General features: G+C 40.3%; 1 protein-coding gene across 1 annotated transcript in view; it reads right to left on the bottom strand.

Annotated features, from left to right (window-relative positions):
* hells (helicase, lymphoid specific) overlaps nucleotides 1-7,663 on the bottom strand; it is a 36,317-nt gene extending 28,654 nt beyond the window's left edge. The window contains exons 1-4 of the mRNA XM_062975907.1: nucleotides 7,500-7,663; nucleotides 2,586-2,704; nucleotides 744-866; nucleotides 420-476 (exon numbers count right to left, since the gene is read on the bottom strand). Coding sequence (XP_062831977.1) covers nucleotides 420-476; nucleotides 744-866; nucleotides 2,586-2,704; nucleotides 7,500-7,551 — 351 coding nt within the window. The 5' untranslated portion in view covers nucleotides 7,552-7,663. The remainder of the gene's footprint in view (nucleotides 1-419; nucleotides 477-743; nucleotides 867-2,585; nucleotides 2,705-7,499) is intronic.
* Nucleotides 7,664-18,879: the final 11,216 nt, after the last annotated feature.

The raw sequence follows: 18,879 nt of genomic DNA, 5'->3' as shown, positions 1-18,879 counted from the left end.
ATTACAATGATGCACCCTAGCAAACTGCTAGATCTAATTTCCTGATGATTCTGGGGCATCTTCCTGTCATCCTAACAGATTATTTTTTGAGACTCTGCTGGACCTCTGGAACAGAGAAATGACTGCTTCCATGTGTTGTTGGGAACTAGTGATAATCTTCTCTGCTATCACTACATCTGTAAACCATTGTCCAGTAGAAATGCCTCAAATGGTTAAAGGTCTTTTATGCTCTGGGTTGTGACAAAAGAATCCAGACTTTTTAAATATTCCAACAGAATTTTTGTTTATACATGAGGATTTTAATCCTAACTAGACTGAAAACAGTTCAGGCACAAAATACTTGGAAGAAAATCAAGTGAACAATTTTGCCATGCACAGAGCTCACCCTCTATTCATCTAGTCTTCAAGATTTCTTTTACCTTTGAAGTATTTAACACCGCTTTCTTTTTTTCCAGTTTTTCTTTCTTTCGTAACTCCTTTAAAAAGAGAAGAACACATTTCTGTAAAACACCTGCCATTATCCAGGAAAAGTTGGAAAGAAAAGTATGACACAGAGAGGTTGAAGTTTGCAATGTAAACTCTGAGCCAATCAAAAGGGTGCAATGTTTTTGGTCTTGTTCAGAAAACAAGGCTTCTGATTATGTTTTTACCAATGGTTTATGTTCAGACAGTAGCCAAAATCCAATTCAAAAAGATGCACATTTGACTGAAGTAAATATAGTATATTCAACTTTTCCACTCACTTCCAATTGCTGCTGTTCCATTTTGGTCAGCAAGAATTTCGAGTAAATATTGCTTTTTTCAAGCAAGTGTTGAAGCCTCTTGTAGCGAGCTTCATGTGAGTCTCTGTCCCGGGACATATGAGCCTGAAACAAAAAAGAAGGAATTACTTAGTATATTCAAGAGTATCTGGATATTGTATTGCAGTAATTTTTTAAAATCAAAATCTCTTCACTGCAAAGTTAACATTTTGTTAAATGTAAGCAATCATGATCATCTGCAAAGAACTAGAGAAAATGTGTAATTTGTTAGCTGGCCAATAAAGCTACAATTGCACTTTAATGGCCTCCTCAATTGCCATTAGTTTTTTCCCCTCCATTGAACTTTCCCATGAAAGCATGATCATGATGGAAGTTTGGAATTGGATGGATTATCGGAGAAAAAGATTTAAAAAGATCAAGGTAAACTTTTTTTTATTTAATGGACAATTTTTCACTCCAAGATGCATGAAGTGAAACTAATAACTCATTTGAAGTCAATAGTACACTGTATTCAATGGCACTGCCAATCAATTCTAACATTATCCTGGAGACAAAGTATATTTAGAAATGCCATCCCAAACCAGGACCTATTTTAAGGACAGCACAAAGGGAGGGATTGTGTTGATTTTTGGGGGGCTGGAATGGATTAATAGCATTTCAGTGGGGAAATCTGCTTTCAGATATTATTATTATTATTATTATTATTATTATTATGAACTGCATTCTATACCGCTTTTCTCACCCCTGGGGGGACTCAAAGCGGTTTATAACATAATAAATGGCAAAATTCAATGCCTAACAAATATATAAAAATATATCACATATCTAAATAAAATACATACAACTGTAGATTAAAACCATTAAAACTATAAAAACATCAAACAAATACATATGCATAAAACATGCTATTACAGCAATTAACACAGATCCCTTCTCTTCCCCCATCACCATCTCCCTCTCCATAGTTTCACCCTTTCTTTATATATCCTCCCTGCTCCCCCAGGGAGCAAGATGGTGGAGGCCCTCGATGGCTGGGGCTCCCACAGGCGTGGTCCTTTTATGCCCCAGCCTCTGGAGGCAGGCAGGTGTTCTTGCTGGGCCTGGCTTCGCAGAATCACAGGGCCAGGGCCTCAGTTCTGCAAGGAGTGAGTTCCAGGAGCTGAGCCAGAGGCAACAAAGGAAACAAAGGCTGCCTCTTTCCTCAAAGCCCCTGGTGATGGTACCTTTACTCCCTTGATGGTCCTTGATATGAGCAATTTGAGTTTAGACCTTGATCACAGAACAAATTAAACTCGTAAGTCAAGTAGTGATTTTTGATGCTGTCAAAGTTTTACTATATATACTCATGAAAAAGTCTATAAACTTTAGTCAAAAAATCAACCCCGAAAAACCTGGGTGGACTTATGCAAGTCAATTTAAGTGCTGCAACTTAAGTCGTATTTTTAAAAATGAACAGAGTAGAGAAAGACAAGAGCTTAGCCCTGTACCTGGAGAATGTACAGAAGCACCGATTCCCCTCTGCTTTCTCCACCGTGGTACCACTTCTGGCCTCTTTCCATGCTTGGGTGGGGAATGGCGGAGGTAGTGGCATGGGTGCCTTGGGCCCTAGACAGTGCTCCTGCTTTCCCATCTCCATAGAATGCCCCTCAACTTAGCCACAGATCATATCACAATCCATAATTGTGCCCCAAAACCTGCCTTCAATTTACACACAATGTTGATTTGTACAAGAATATACATGGCATTTTTCTAGCTATTTAGTCAATATTAATTGACCTCATAAGTCAAAATGCCCTCAGAATAGCTTACAGAAAGGACACAAACCTCCATTAACTGCCTTTCCTTCTCTCTCCCTTCTGCTTCAAGCTTCTCTTCCTCCTGTAGCATAGATGGTGTGATCACAGCTGCTTCTATTTCCTCAGCCATCTCTGGCTGCGGGAGTCCTATCAGAAAACAAAGAACACAATTAATTATCAAATACATGAATTTGGAGAACATATTGCCATACACAAAACAGAAAGGGGGAAGACTAAGGAGTCATTGAATGTTCAAAAACTTCCTGTAACACCAACTGAAAAGATCTCCCCTGTCTCGTTAATAACAAAAGCTTTTCCTCTTATTCTGTTTCTCTTGATTTCTTTGAATATTGAGCCTGCAAAAATGCCCTACAAATCATGCAAAGCGGCTCAGTCACTCCCTTTGTCAGAATTAAGATTCTACCCATTTCCCTCCCTTCTCTGTGTGCCCTCAAGTCACCAGTTGACTTAAGCTGATCTAAAGTAATAGATATTCAGAGGAGGTGCAGGCAAAATGGTGTAGATGGGTAGAAAATGAAGTGAAGCTATTTTTTGGGTGAAAATTCCACTGCCAATGTCATATTGGATAAAGAGATAACGAGAATGGTTCAACACAGGCTGTCAGGATGTGGATTCAAGTGAGCCAGTCCATTGTGGAGTAACCTAAGACCACCTCAGAGTAACCAATTAGGGGATGGGATAATGGCCACCAAAATTTGCTGATTGCAGATCAATCTGAAACCAGGAATATTTTTTCTTACCTCATCCAGCAGGATGCTAGAGCAGGTATGAGAAACTCCGGTCCTCCAGTTGTTTTGGATTTCAACTCCCACAATTCGTAGGGTGTTAGGAATGGTAGGAGCTGAAGTCCAAAACATCTACAAGGCTGAAGTTTGCCCAAGCCTGTGCTAGAGCAAGTTGGAGCATAGCAAGAGGTGGAAAGTGAGCATTCCCCTGGGAATGCTGTGGTTTCCTCTAAGTGTGTATATGTGTTTATTTATCTGCAGCCAGAAGTGTGTGTGTGTGTGGGGGGGGGGGGGGTGCTTCAGTGCTATCACTATCCTGACTAGTGCTTGGTCAGGCATGGGCAAACTTCTGCCCTCCGGGTATTTTGGACTTCAACTCCCACAATTCCTAACAGCTAATAAGCCGGCTGGGATTTCTGGGTGTTGAAGTCCAAAATATCTGGAAGACCAAAGTTTGCCCATGCCTGATCTAGAGTCCAGCTTTACATGGGATGTACACTGATGAGCTGCAGCGGATTTTATGGCTTGCTCCAGAACCTCCCCTAAGTTTTTTAAATCTGCTTTTTCTGGCTGGATACCTGCTGCAGCATGCATTGGGGAGGGGGTGAGTTATGTTTTGTGGACACTCCAACCTCGAGGTGGCTTTGAACTGCATTGTATTGCCTATGTAGAACCACCCTGAGAGCTAAGTGGAAGAGAAGAAGAAAGGAAGTTAGGATGGATTGATTTTCTCAAAGAGTTTGAGCAAGAAGGGAGTGAGCGGGCCCTGAAGGAATGGAGGGAGGACAGGAGGAAGAAAAGAAAGAATGAGGGGGGAGAGGAAAGAAAGAAAAAGGAAAGAAAGAAGAAAGGAAGGGATGAATAGATCCCTTTCTTCAGAGCAGTCGGTGGGGGAGTGTGGAGGGATGAGTGTGTTGTCTTGTGATGTGTGCTGGGTAAAGCATCTAATTTCATTATGCAATGTATAACGACAATAAAGTTATTCTATTCTGAGCAAGGAGTGGGGTAGCTGCAAAAGAAGAAAGGAAAAAAGGAGGGGAAAGATGGAGGAAGGACAGAATGAATGAAGAGAGGAAAGAAAGAAAAAGGAAGGAAGCCTCTTCTCAAATGCTTTGAGCAAGAACGGAGGGGGGGATGCAAAGGAAGGAAGGAAAGGATTCCTTTTCTCAAAGGCTTTGAGAAAGGGAGGGGGGCTACAAAGGGAGAAAGGAACCAAAAGAAGATGCCTAAAGAAGACTTGATAATTAAAAATACGATAAATAATATATGGTTATCTTCTGTATTTTGTATGTTAAAGCTTAAGAGATGGATGCTTTCTGATTAGTCAATTGTTAAGAAACTATAATTGAAAAATGCACAATATCAATGATGTAGACATTATAGAAGCACACACATACACATATATATAGTGAGAGAGCTATACATGCATGTATTTATGTATGTACTGTACATATAGAGAGACAAATTGATATAAAAAGGCTAGATGGGAACAAAACCTTGAGAAAGAGAAGTTGGAGAGATCTGTCCTCCAGGAGCGATTAGGGAAAGTTTTTAAAAAGGGCTATAAGAATATTACAGTTTACATACATTGTAAACTATAGTTTTCTTATATTATAGTTTATAATATAAAGTATATTTATATTGTATACTATAATACTACTGTCCCTTGTGTATAACAAATCCACATACCGAAATGTCATACATTTTTGTCTAATATTCAATTTTCATATTCATTCAAGACCATAGAAGTGGAATTGCATCATTTGGTCCTATGGTGCCTGTGAGGCATATTTCACTGTACATTCTGTTGTGCATCCAGTTTTTCATTCAGCATAAGTGTTATGTAACACAACATTTAACTCAACACATGAAGACCTAGGTTTCATAACCCTGCTGATGAATATTGGCCAACTTATGTAAACTGGGGGCGAGAGACAGGGCCTTCTGAGGTGGCCCTGAGGCTGTGGAACTGCCTCCCCAGTGACATCAGAATAGCCCCTTCACTCTTAAGCTTTAGGAAAAATATTAAGACCTAGCTATTTAAGCAAGCCTTTGGGGATTAATGACCCACAAGTATAATAGTACCTGTATAAGGATGACAAAAGCAATTGGTTTAATGTTTATGAAGCTCAGCTGGTGCTAGCTTTTTGATATGTTTTAATTATTTATCTAAAAGATTATTTAACATTATTTAAAAGATTCCCCGGCTCTGGAATGCCCTTCCTAGAGAGATCAGGCAAACCTCCTTGTTTCGTAAGGAGCTAAAAACTTGGTGGTTTAAACAGATTTTTGAATAGAGCTCCCGGACCTTTTAGCTATGCTCTTGTTTAGCATTTTATCCACCTCTGCCCACACTGCATTGTAGCACCTGGCATTCCTAGCACTTTATAGTTGGCCACTCCAATGTTAAATCCTGGCCACTATACCTGGATTCATTGATGGAGCCCAGTCATTCGGTTTTAAATTCTTGGTTATGTGTTTTATGACTATTGTTTTATGAATTTTGATTATGTGTATAATGTTTCAATTGCTGTATGTTTTGACTTGTATGTTTTCTGTTGTGTTGGAAACTGCTTTGAGTCCCTTGAGGAGATAGGGCAGTATATAATTTTACTATTTATAATTGATATGCATATGTTTTACAATATTATAATATTGTGCTTTATTGGTATTGTCTAAATCTGGCATTGAATTATTATCATAGTTTGTAAGCTGCCCTGAGTCCCCTTCAGGGGTGAGAAGGGTGGGGCATAAGTAAAGTAAATAAATAATCAATTAAATAATTATCATACGGAGTGATTATGGTTAAATTAAGAGTTTTTGAACCCTAGAGTTGTAGGTGGAAAATATATTTGATGTAAAGACAGAAAGAGACAGCAGGATAATGATAAAATGGTATAAATATTAACCTATTAACAATCTAAATGAAAATTCTAGAGCTTCTTGGTAGATACAGTAGTCTCACTTATCCAACATTCGCTTAACCAATGTTCTGGATTATCCAACACAGTCGGCCTTTTAGTAGTCATTGTTTTTGTAGTCAATCTTTTCAATACATTGGTGCTGAATTCTTAAATACAGTAATTACTACATAACATTGCTGTGTATTGAACTGCTTTTTCTGTCAAATTTGTTGTAAAACATGTTTTGGTGCTTAATTTGTAAAATCATAATGTAATTTGATGTTTAATAGGCTTTTCCTTAATCCCTCCTTATTATCCAACATTCTGCCGGCCCATTTATGTTGGATAAGTGAGACTCTACTGTACTAATGAAATATTTAAGGTGAAATAATCTTATCAAAAAAGTGAAGCTCAATTCCCATTGAAGAAGAACTGGAAAGGAATATATGAAGACCAGAAGACCATGAGAGAAGGCAGAAGAAGATACAGTAGAGTCTCACTTATCCAACATTTGCTTATCCAACGTTCTGGATTATCCAACACAGTCTGCCTTTTAGTAGTCAATGTTTTTGTAGTCAATGTTTTCAATACACTGTGATATTTTGGTGCTAAATTCATAAATACATTAATAACTACATATCATTATTGCATATTGAACTACTTTTTGTCAAATTTGTTGTATAACACGATGTTTTGGTGTTTACGGTAATTTGTAAAATCATAACCTAATTTGATGTTTAATAGGATTTTCCTTAATCCCTCCTTATTATCCAACATATTCACTTATCCAACGTTCTGCTGGCCCGTTTATGTTGGATAAGTGAGACTCTAATGTACAACCAATTGACTTAAATATTACAATGCCACATGAACTGTGAATGTATACTGTAGTTGTTTTTCTTAATTTGCTAATTTTATTATGCCTATATTTATTGTGATGTACTCTGTTGTCTATGATTTTAATGTTAAGCCGCTTTGTGTCACGTGAGGGGGTAAAGCGGGATGTAAATAAAGATTTATTATTAAAATAACTCTCAATATTTTATGAAATATGCCTTAAAGGATGAAGGGTTAATTGTAATAATGCTAGTTTTGTACAAGAACACACCTTTACCTCAGCAACCCAAACTCACAGCAACCCTCACCCTCTTTGTTTTCTCCTCGCGGCATATTACACATGAAAGGAAGGAAAGAAAGCACAAAAAGAATGGAAGGAAGCTCGCTTTCCCCAAAGGCAGTGGGAATTGGGGGGGGAGTGTGAGGGCTGCCCACTGTGCTCCGGCCCCTTCTTACCGGCGTGGACGAGGCCGGAAGCGCTGCCTTCCTCGTGCTGCTCCAGAGGCATGTTTTCTCTTCTGCCCGCTTCCCTCGCGCCGCCTGAGAGAAAACGCTTCCTCCCAGAATCACCAGAGAGCGAGGTCCTTTTTCGCGCGAAAAGCAGGCCCCGCCCCTTGCCCCGCCCCCTTAGAATTTACAGAGGTAGTCAAAAGAGCCCGGCTTGCTCTCGCTTTCCGGAACTAGGCCCCGCCCACGATGAAAGTCGCCGCTCGTCTGTGTGAGAAACAGCTGCACGCGGCAAGCAAATGTGAGCATAGAAAAAGGATGAAGAGTGATCCACCTCCTCTGCGTCGGCAAGACTTCCGGGCCCCCTTTTATTTTATTTTTTCCCCGTCTGCGCTTTGTGAAAGGACAGGGAGAGAATTCAAAGGGAGGTTTGTTAGTGGTGTAGTGGTGTCCCGTATGTTGGGATGGTTCTAAGCTTTACAAGGGTCCCTGGTGGCACAGTGCGTTAAAGCGCTGGGCTGTTGAACTTGCGGATCAAAAGGTGCCAGGTTCAAATCCCAGGAGCGGAATGAGCGCCCGCTGTTGGCCCCAGCTCCTGCCAACCTACCAGTTCGAAAACATGCAAATGTGTGTAGATCAATAGGTACCGCTCCGGTGGGAAGGTAACGGCGTTCCACGCAGTCATGCCGGCCACATGACCTTGGAGGTTTCTACGGACAACGCCGGCTCTTCGGCTTAGAAATGGAGATGAGCACCAACCCCCAGAGTCGGTCACGACTGGACTTAACGTCAGGGGAAAACCTTTACCTTAAGCTTTACAACATCCGCTTGATCTGGACGCTCTGATTGGGGGATTCTGAGATTCTTTAATAACTCTGTTCCATAACAGCCACGAGCTTTCAAGCTAAGTGAAGCGGGGAGCGCGAGACCCAGCGCGGCGCTTTAATCGTCCAATAGAAACAAGGAAATCTTTTGGCCTCCTCCCGCCCCCATGCCCCGCCCCTAAACAAGCCTGTGGAGAACTCCGAGGCCTCTTCCACACAGCTGAATAAAACCCACATTGAACTGGATTATTTGGCAGTGTGGACTCAGATATGTCAGTTCAAAGTAGATATTGTGTGATTTTAAGACATGGCTTTGTGCGCAAGCATTTAATGAATAAGTACTCACAACCTCTGAGGATGCCTGCCATAGATGTGGGCGAAACGTCAGGAGAGAATACTTCTAGAACATGGCCATACAGCCCGGAAAACATACAACAACCCAATAAGTACTCTATTGACATGGTCTGAATTTATGTTTATGTGCAATGGTTCCTTGGAAGAATGGTATTAAGTAATTACAGTAGAGTCTCACTTATCCAACACTCGCTTATCCAACGTTCTGGATTATCCAATGCATTTTTGTAGTCAATGTTTTCAATACATCATGATATTTTGGTGCTAGATTCATAAATACAGTAATTTCAATACATCATGATATTTTGGTGCTAAATTCATAAATCCCATTACTGCGTATTGAACTACTTTTTCAATACGTCAAATTTGTTATATAACATGTTTTGGTGCTTAATTTGTAAAATCATAACCTAATGTGATGTTTAATAGGCTTTTCCTTAATGCCTCCTTATTATCCAACATATTTGCTTATCCAACATTCTGCCGGCCCGTTTATGTTGGATAAGTGAGACTCTACTGTATATGTTTTAAGCTTGACTAATGTATTTTATGGATTATTGCTAATGGTTTTGAATATGTTGCAGTTTTTATTGATCTGTTTGGCATTGAATTTTGCCCGTTTTTGTAAGCCGCCCTGAGTCCCCTCGGGTGAGAAGGGCGGGGTAGAAATGTTGTAAGTAAGTAAGAAGTAAGTTCTGCCTTGATATTCTGGGTTATTTGGCCCTTCCAGACAGGCCCTATATCCCAGGATCTGATCCCAGGTTTTCGGTTTTAAGCTGGGTTATATGAGTCCACGCTGTCTGATAATCTTGGATAAACAGAAAACCAGGGATCAGATCCTGGGGTATAAAGCCTGTCTGGGGGCCCCTCCATGCAGCCCTATATCCCAGAATATCAAGGCAGAAAATCCCACAATATTTGCTTTGAACAGGGTTATTTGAGTCCACACTCAGATAATGTGGGATTTTCTGTCTTTATATTCTGAGATATAGGGCTGTGTGAAAGGGCCCTCAGATAATCCAGTAAAAAAAAAACATACTGTACATCATCTGCCTTGATATTCTGGGTTAAATTGTTGTGTTGAAGGTCCCTTAATGAAACTTAGGACCCTTCCACATAGATATATAAAATCCACATTAAACTGGATTATCTGGCAGTGTGGATTATCTGGGTTATGTGGCAGTATGGAAAGGCCCCTAATTCCCACACATCACCTGATAAACTCTAGGGGCCCTTCCACACAGCCATATAATCCAGAATGTTAAGGCAAATAATCCACAATATCTGCTTTGAACTGTATTATCTGACTCCACCTGCCCAAGCCATGTAATTCAGTTCAATGTGGATTTTATACAGCTGTGTGGGCGGGACCTATGTGAGAGTTGCCACAACTCTCCTTCCTAATTATATCCTACAGTCATCATGAGGTATAATATGTTTTAAATAAATGTTAAGGATGTTAGCCTATTTTTAATTAATATCATTTATGTTTAATTCTATTTTAATGTTTATATGGTTTTGGATTTTATATTGTATTGAAATGCTTTTAATGGAAGCCGCTTTAAGTCTCTTTTGTGGAAAGAAAAAGCAGGGTATAAATAAACATATAGTAATTATAGTAGTTCATTTGTAATTTTTGCTCCTATCAGAATAATTTCACCTCTCATTGCTTGGATCTCTTCCAGAGCTTTCACTATCACAATGAGATCTGAAACCCTTTGATATTCTGGCAGTGATAGCATGCCTGTTCCTACTATAGCAATCTACTGTCCACCAATGTTTTACAGAAGTGAACAGGGATGACGAAGTCTAGCCAGTGTGTTCTGAGTAATATTTAATAAACATTTGCAAGCAAACTTTTCAACAGAGAAGTGCGTCCTGTTATACTTTGGACAAAAGACGAAGGAGGGAGCTTTATTCTCCTGGTTTTCTGGTCATCTTGGCAGAGACAAGTCTTATGTTAAAAGTACAAACTAGAATTCTCCTTTCAAACTCACCCAACCCCACCCCTGCTGAGAACAGGGAAATTGCATTTTTGTTGCATTTAAAGAGGACAATCAGCACTTAAATGTCTTATTAGCTCAGACTGCAGTACTTATACCTGTCTATACTGGATTGGCTTTGTCCCATGCAACTCCATTGTTGCAAAAGGGTAACAGAGTTCACATTCATATCTGCCCTTTGCACACAGACCCATTTTTTCTGCTCCCATCATTTAAGCACATGGTGTCTTTTCTTTAGAACTCCTGACGAGGACATCAAAGATTTGGGGGTCTCGCTGGAAATAGAGACCCGCGCCAGACCCAGAAGGAGAGTTGCACAGCACCTGGCAAGCTTGCAAGAATCAAATAAAGATTTGATAACCCTATTCCCAAAAAAAGGCTCATCAAGTTTGAAGCAGAGGTCACTGAGTTTATTCTGGTCCAGCTGGAGCAGGATGATGGCAGCAATAAGTTGCAAGAAGAACCAGCATACAATTACACAGAAAAATACACATTTTATATTTTTGCTTTTTGAATTTCCCGCTCCCACCCAGCTAGCTCCTCGCTGATTGGTGAGGGATAGTTAATAACCCAGAAGACAGGATTTGAATTCAAAACAACCTTACCAAATTGGAGAGCTGGGCCAAAACTAACAAGATGAATTTCAACAAGAAAAAATGTAGGATATTACACTTTTCGACTGCATCAAAAGGCATATATTGCCTAGAAAGGTCAAGGTAAGTAATTGTGCCCCTTTATCCTGCTTTAGTCAGACATCTGGAATATTGTGTCCAATTTCGGGCACTGCAATTCAAGAGGGATATTGACAAGCTGGGACGTATCCAGAGGAGGGCAACTAAAATGATCAAAAGTTTGTAGACCATTTCATATAAGGAGCGGCTTAAAGAGTGGGGCATGTTTAACCTGCAGAAGAGAAAGCTGAGAGCAGACATGATAGAACCCAATATTTTTAGACAGAAAAGACTAAAACCTGTTTGAAACACCCTGCAGAGTAGGGGTCTCCCAACTTAAGCCCGTTGGCCAGATGCAGCCCTCCAAGGGCATTTACCACGCCCCTGTTCCAAATTTCTATCTCAGGGTCATCCTACGTCTGAAACAACTTGAAGGCACATAACATCAACAATCCTAATGTACTTGACTATCTCATCAGACAGGCCCACACTTCCCATTGAACTACTTGTAAATGTATCTGGGTTAATTGTTCTTAATTTTAAATATTGTATTGTTCTTTCATGTGTGTGTGTGTTGCACTACAAATGGAATATGTGCAGTGTGCAAAGGAAAGTGTTCTTTTTTTCTAATTATAGTCTGGCTCCCCAAAAGTCTGAGGGGCCATGAACCGGCCCTTAGCTTAAAAAATTTGAGGACCCCTGCCATAGAGGGTTTAGTTGGGTCTACTAATGGATTTATCAATTGCACGACCCTAATAATTGTCTTATCACTCCTTTGCAGAATGGGCACAGTGAGAAATCAAAAAGGTTGGTTTATAGTATAATATATATACTATCTCTGTCTATCTATTTATTTAATATCTCTCTTATAGACAGTGTTGTCGAACACGACACCCCACCCCAAAGATTTGTAGTTTGCCAAGGACACCAAAGCAAAAAAAAAAAAGTTTTTTTTTCTTTTCCTGCTCCACGTGACCTCCGCAACCCCATGGCAGGCCAGCAGCAGCCAATACCCCTAAAAGCCCACTTTGGTTTTATTTTTTAAATTAAAAGTCCATAAAGATGTCCTGATGCGTACCAGCAGATGTATGAACTGAGCCTGCAGAAGTCGATCTCTTGCACAACAAACCCAATCTTTCCTTTTTGATGAAATGTATCTTTTCTCTCTCCAATGGATCTATTTTTATATACAGTAGAGTCTCACTTATCCAACACTCGCTTATCCAACGTTCCGGATTATCCAACACATTTTTGTAGTCAATGTTTTCAATACATCGTGATATTTTGGTGCTAAATTCGTAAATACAGTAATTACTACATAGCATTGCTGCATATTGAACTACCTTTTCTGTCAAATTTGTTGTTAAACATGATGTCTTGGTGCTTAATTTGTAAAATCATAACCTATTTGATGTTTAATAGGCTTTTCCTTAATGCCTCCTTATTATCCAACATATTCGCTTATCCAACGTTCTGCTGGCCCGTTTATGTTGGATAAGTGAGACTCTACTGTACAGTACTTTTATCCCCTGCCACATTTCTCCCCCACCCCCAATGTCTTATCCCATATGCCTATACCTATATTCCAACCCATATCTGTGCATGAACAGAGCATTAGCCAGAAAATAAAAGCAATGCTTCTAATCTTTTCAATAAAATACGACTACTATGATCTGCTTTGACTGTACCCTAACCTCTCTATATCCCTTTTTATCAAATTGAATATGACTTCTACACAAAACCAGCCACAGATGCCATTGCCCTCCAAGGGCATTTACCACGCCCCTGTTCCAAATTTCTATCTCAGGGTCATCCTACGTCTGAAACAACTTGAAGGCACATAACATCAACAATCCTAATGTACTTGACTATCTCATCAGACAGGCCCACACTTCCCATTGAACTACTTGTAAATGTATCTGGGTTAATTGTTCTTAATTTTAAATATTGTATTGTTCTTTCATGTGTGTGTGTGTTGCACTACAAATGGAATATGTGCAGTGTGCAAAGGAAAGTGTTCTTTTTTTCTAATTATAGTCTGGCTCCCCAAAAGTCTGAGGGGCCATGAACCGGCCCTTAGCTTAAAAAATTTGAGGACCCCTGCCATAGAGGGTTTAGTTGGGTCTACTAATGGATTTATCAATTGCACGACCCTAATAATTGTCTTATCACTCCTTTGCAGAATGGGCACAGTGAGAAATCAAAAAGGTTGGTTTATAGTATAATATATATACTATCTCTGTCTATCTATTTATTTAATATCTCTCTTATAGACAGTGTTGTCGAACACGACACCCCACCCCAAAGATTTGTAGTTTGCCAAGGACACCAAAGCAAAAAAAAAAAAGTTTTTTTTTCTTTTCCTGCTCCACGTGACCTCCGCAACCCCATGGCAGGCCAGCAGCAGCCAATACCCCTAAAAGCCCACTTTGGTTTTATTTTTTAAATTAAAAGTCCATAAAGATGTCCTGATGCGTACCAGCAGATGTATGAACTGAGCCTGCAGAAGTCGATCTCTTGCACAACAAACCCAATCTTTCCTTTTTGATGAAATGTATCTTTTCTCTCTCCAATGGATCTATTTTTATATACAGTAGAGTCTCACTTATCCAACACTCGCTTATCCAACGTTCCGGATTATCCAACACATTTTTGTAGTCAATGTTTTCAATACATCGTGATATTTTGGTGCTAAATTCGTAAATACAGTAATTACTACATAGCATTGCTGCATATTGAACTACCTTTTCTGTCAAATTTGTTGTTAAACATGATGTCTTGGTGCTTAATTTGTAAAATCATAACCTATTTGATGTTTAATAGGCTTTTCCTTAATGCCTCCTTATTATCCAACATATTCGCTTATCCAACGTTCTGCTGGCCCGTTTATGTTGGATAAGTGAGACTCTACTGTACAGTACTTTTATCCCCTGCCACATTTCTCCCCCACCCCCAATGTCTTATCCCATATGCCTATACCTATATTCCAACCCATATCTGTGCATGAACAGAGCATTAGCCAGAAAATAAAAGCAATGCTTCTAATCTTTTCAATAAAATACGACTACTATGATCTGCTTTGACTGTACCCTAACCTCTCTATATCCCTTTTTATCAAATTGAATATGACTTCTACACAAAACCAGCCACAGATGCCATTGCCCTCCAAGGGCATTTACCACGCCCCTGTTCCAAATTTCTATCTCAGGGTCATCCTACGTCTGAAACAACTTGAAGGCACATAACATCAACAATCCTAATGTACTTGACTATCTCATCAGACAGGCCCACACTTCCCATTGAACTACTTGTAAATGTATCTGGGTTAATTGTTCTTAATTTTAAATATTGTATTGTTCTTTCATGTGTGTGTGTGTTGCACTACAAATGGAATATGTGCAGTGTGCAAAGGAAAGTGTTCTTTTTTTCTAATTATAGTCTGGCTCCCCAAAAGTCTGAGGGGCCATGAACCGGCCCTTAGCTTAAAAAATTTGAGGACCCCTGCCATAGAGGGTTTAGTTGGGTCTACTAATGGATTTATCAATTGCACGACCCTAATAATTGTCTTATCACTCCTTTGCAGAATGGGCACAGTGAGAAATCAAAAAGGTTGGTTTATAGTATAATATATATACTATCTCTGTCTATCTATTTATTTAATATCTCTCTTATAGACAGTGTTGTCGAACACGACACCCCACCCCAAAGATTTGTAGTTTGCCAAGGACACCAAAGCAAAAAAAAAAAAGTTTTTTTTTCTTTTCCTGCTCCACGTGACCTCCGCAACCCCATGGCAGGCCAGCAGCAGCCAATACCCCTAAAAGCCCACTTTGGTTTTATTTTTTAAATTAAAAGTCCATAAAGATGTCCTGATGCGTACCAGCAGATGTATGAACTGAGCCTGCAGAAGTCGATCTCTTGCACAACAAACCCAATCTTTCCTTTTTGATGAAATGTATCTTTTCTCTCTCCAATGGATCTATTTTTATATACAGTAGAGTCTCACTTATCCAACACTCGCTTATCCAACGTTCCGGATTATCCAACACATTTTTGTAGTCAATGTTTTCAATACATCGTGATATTTTGGTGCTAAATTCGTAAATACAGTAATTACTACATAGCATTGCTGCATATTGAACTACCTTTTCTGTCAAATTTGTTGTTAAACATGATGTCTTGGTGCTTAATTTGTAAAATCATAACCTATTTGATGTTTAATAGGCTTTTCCTTAATGCCTCCTTATTATCCAACATATTCGCTTATCCAACGTTCTGCTGGCCCGTTTATGTTGGATAAGTGAGACTCTACTGTACAGTACTTTTATCCCCTGCCACATTTCTCCCCCACCCCCAATGTCTTATCCCATATGCCTATACCTATATTCCAACCCATATCTGTGCATGAACAGAGCATTAGCCAGAAAATAAAAGCAATGCTTCTAATCTTTTCAATAAAATACGACTACTATGATCTGCTTTGACTGTACCCTAACCTCTCTATATCCCTTTTTATCAAATTGAATATGACTTCTACACAAAACCAGCCACAGATGCCATTGCCCCTTGCTGACCCCACAAACAATGGCCAATGGGGCATGGATCCAAAGTCTGAACAGTTGTCAACTGTATAAAATCTTGTGTCTGTATTCATGTTATGCATGTATTTTTGGTGCTAGCTTTAATAATAATAATAATAATAATAAGTTTATTTGTATCCCGCCTCCATCTCCCCCGAAGGGGACTCGGGGCGGCTTACAGCAAAATCAAAATACAAACAATGATAAAATATAAAACATCAGGACAAAAACAAAACCAATAAAAAATATACACAATAAGTTAAAAACACAACGCAGAATTAAAAGCTTTACATGTATCCCTTCTGGCCGGATTGTGAATAAACCTCTGTTGTTGCTTTCAACCTTCCTGAGTGTGCTTTCAATTGGGAAAATCTGGGTTAGCATAATACTCACTGGGCAGGACCCTCTATAACCATGGTTTTTGCTTTAAATTCAACCTCATCAGGACTGCAATATGTGAATGCATGAATGACTGTGTGTATATATCTGAATTTTGATATCATTCCATAATTTCCAGGCATGTTGCTCCAGTTAAATTACAACACAGTAGCATAGAAATGTAGAGGGATATTATATCTCCTATCTAGTATCCCTCTCCATTTCTATGCTACTGTGTTGCAATTTGAACTGGAGCCACAAGCCTGGAAATACATACACACATATATCCATACTGTCTAGTGGCCCTCTCCAGATATATGCTACTGCATTGTCAAATTGATTTTGATTGACTGGAATCTTGAATGCTTCAGGGTCCTACTTTTAACTTCAGAATATCAATTCCACACCTCTGGATTCCCACCGTCCGCTCTTGCTGTCTCCATTCAAATGTGGGCACAGAAGAGAAGAGGATAGGCAGGAAATCCATAGCATTTCCTTCTTGTTATTGAGGACAGGCAGGAAGGGCTCTATCAGCAGTTACAGATGGATTGCTTTAGTGATATTCATTGTTTTATCTTATTTTTTACAAGATACAGTGAATCTCTTTTTAAAACTAGTACAGTAGAGTTCCGGTTATCCGACTTCTGGTTATTTGACGTACCGTATTATCCGACGTGCCAGGCCAGGCCACGTGGTCCACAGTGCTTGCTGGAGGGAGGAGACGTGGCTGCCGCAGACATTCCCTCCCGGCAAGCACCCAGCGCCTCTTCCCTAAGCCAAGTGCCCATCTCATTGGAGAAGCCCCGGTGCTTCCCTAAATGGGGCGCTTGGCGGGGGAAGAACCTCTTCCCTTCGCTAAGTGCCCAGTCCTTTGGAGAGGCCCTGGTGCATGTTGTTAAGCAGCAAACATGCACCGGGGCATTTCTAAATGGGGTGTTGGCGGGTGGGGAGAGGCTCTTCCCTTCGCAAAGCGCCCGGCCCTTTGGAGAAGCCCCGGTGCGTGTTGCTAAGCAGCAAGCACGCACCGGGGCTTCTCTAAACCGGGCCTCCCTATTAACCGTCAGTTTCGGTTATCCGACACTTGGCCCGCCCATTTAAGTCGGATAGCCGGAACTCTACTGTATATTGTAGGGTAGAGATCTCACTAAATAAAGTTGGAGTCTAACTACTTGTCCGAGTCTAAGTCTCACTGAAGTTAACATGGCTAACTTCTGATTTCAGCAGGCATGGATAGGATGATGGTGTAAATCAGGGGTCCCCAAACTAAGGCCCAGGGGCTGGATGTGGCCCTCCAAGGTCATTACCTGGCCCCTGTCCTAAACTTTAGACTTAGGGTTGACCTAAGTCTACCTGGTCTTTGGAGGTCTCTTTGCTTACCTATGGTGTTACGAGATCATCTAGATCAGGGGTCCCCAAACTAAGGCCCGGGGGCCGGATGTGGCCCATCAAAGCCATTTATCCGGCCCCCACAGCACAAGGGCAGAAGGGGGTTGGGCTAAATGACCCAAGGGGTCTCTTCTTCTCTTAGAATCATCATCATCATTATTATTATTATTATTATTATTATTATTATTATTATTATTATTATTATTAACAACATTGAGGCTGGGTGGCCATCTGTCAGGGGTGCTTTGCTTGTGCTTTTGGTGCACAAAGGCAGAAAGGAATTGCACTAAATGGCTCAAGGGGTCTCTTTCAACCCTCTTTATTATTATTATTATTATTATTATTATTAACATTGAGTCTGGGTGGCCATCTGTCAGGGATACTTTGCTAGTGCTTTTGGTGCACAAAGGCAGAAGGGGGTTGGACTAAATGGCACAAGGGGTCTATTCTAACCCTCTTTATTATTATTATTATTAACATTGATTCTGGGTGGCCATCTGTCAGGGGTGCTTTGTTTGTGCTTTCGGTGCACAACGGCAGAGGGGGATTGGACTCAATGGCCCAAAGGGTCTCTTCCAACCCTCTTTTTATTATTATTGTTGTTGTTGTTATTATTATTTATTATTATTGCTCGGTGGCCAACTATAGTTCGGCTCTCCAACGGTCGTGAACTGGCCCTGTTTAAAAAGTTTGGGGACCCCTGATCTAGATGGTCTTTGAATGTCTCTTTGCTTAGCTATGGCCTTATGAGACCATCTAGATGGCTTTTGGAGGTCACTTTCCTTACCTAGGGTCCTATGAGACCATCTAGATGGCCTTGAGGGTCCCTTTCCTTACCTATGGTTTTATGAGATTGTCTAGATGGTCTTTGGGGGGCTCTTTCCTTACCTATGGTCCTATGAAACAATCTAGATGGCTTTTGAGGGTCCCTTTCCTTACCTATGGTCTTATGAGACCATCTAGATCAGGGCTCACCAAACTAAGGCCCATGGGCCGAATGCAGCTCTCCAAGGTCATTTATCTGGCCTTTTAGGTTGACCTAAGTCTGAAATGACTTGAAGGTACACAAAAACAATCCTAATTCTTGACTATTTCATCATAGTACGGCCCCCCAACAGTCTGACGGACCGTGATCCGGCCCTCCACTTAAAAAGTTTGAGAACCCCTGGTGTAAATGTTGCAGCTTCCTAGTG

Source organism: Anolis carolinensis, chromosome 3, assembly GCF_035594765.1.
Source record: "Anolis carolinensis isolate JA03-04 chromosome 3, rAnoCar3.1.pri, whole genome shotgun sequence".
Taxonomy (NCBI): Eukaryota; Metazoa; Chordata; class Lepidosauria; order Squamata; family Dactyloidae; genus Anolis; species Anolis carolinensis.
This window is presented reverse-complemented; position numbering and strand designations above follow the sequence as displayed.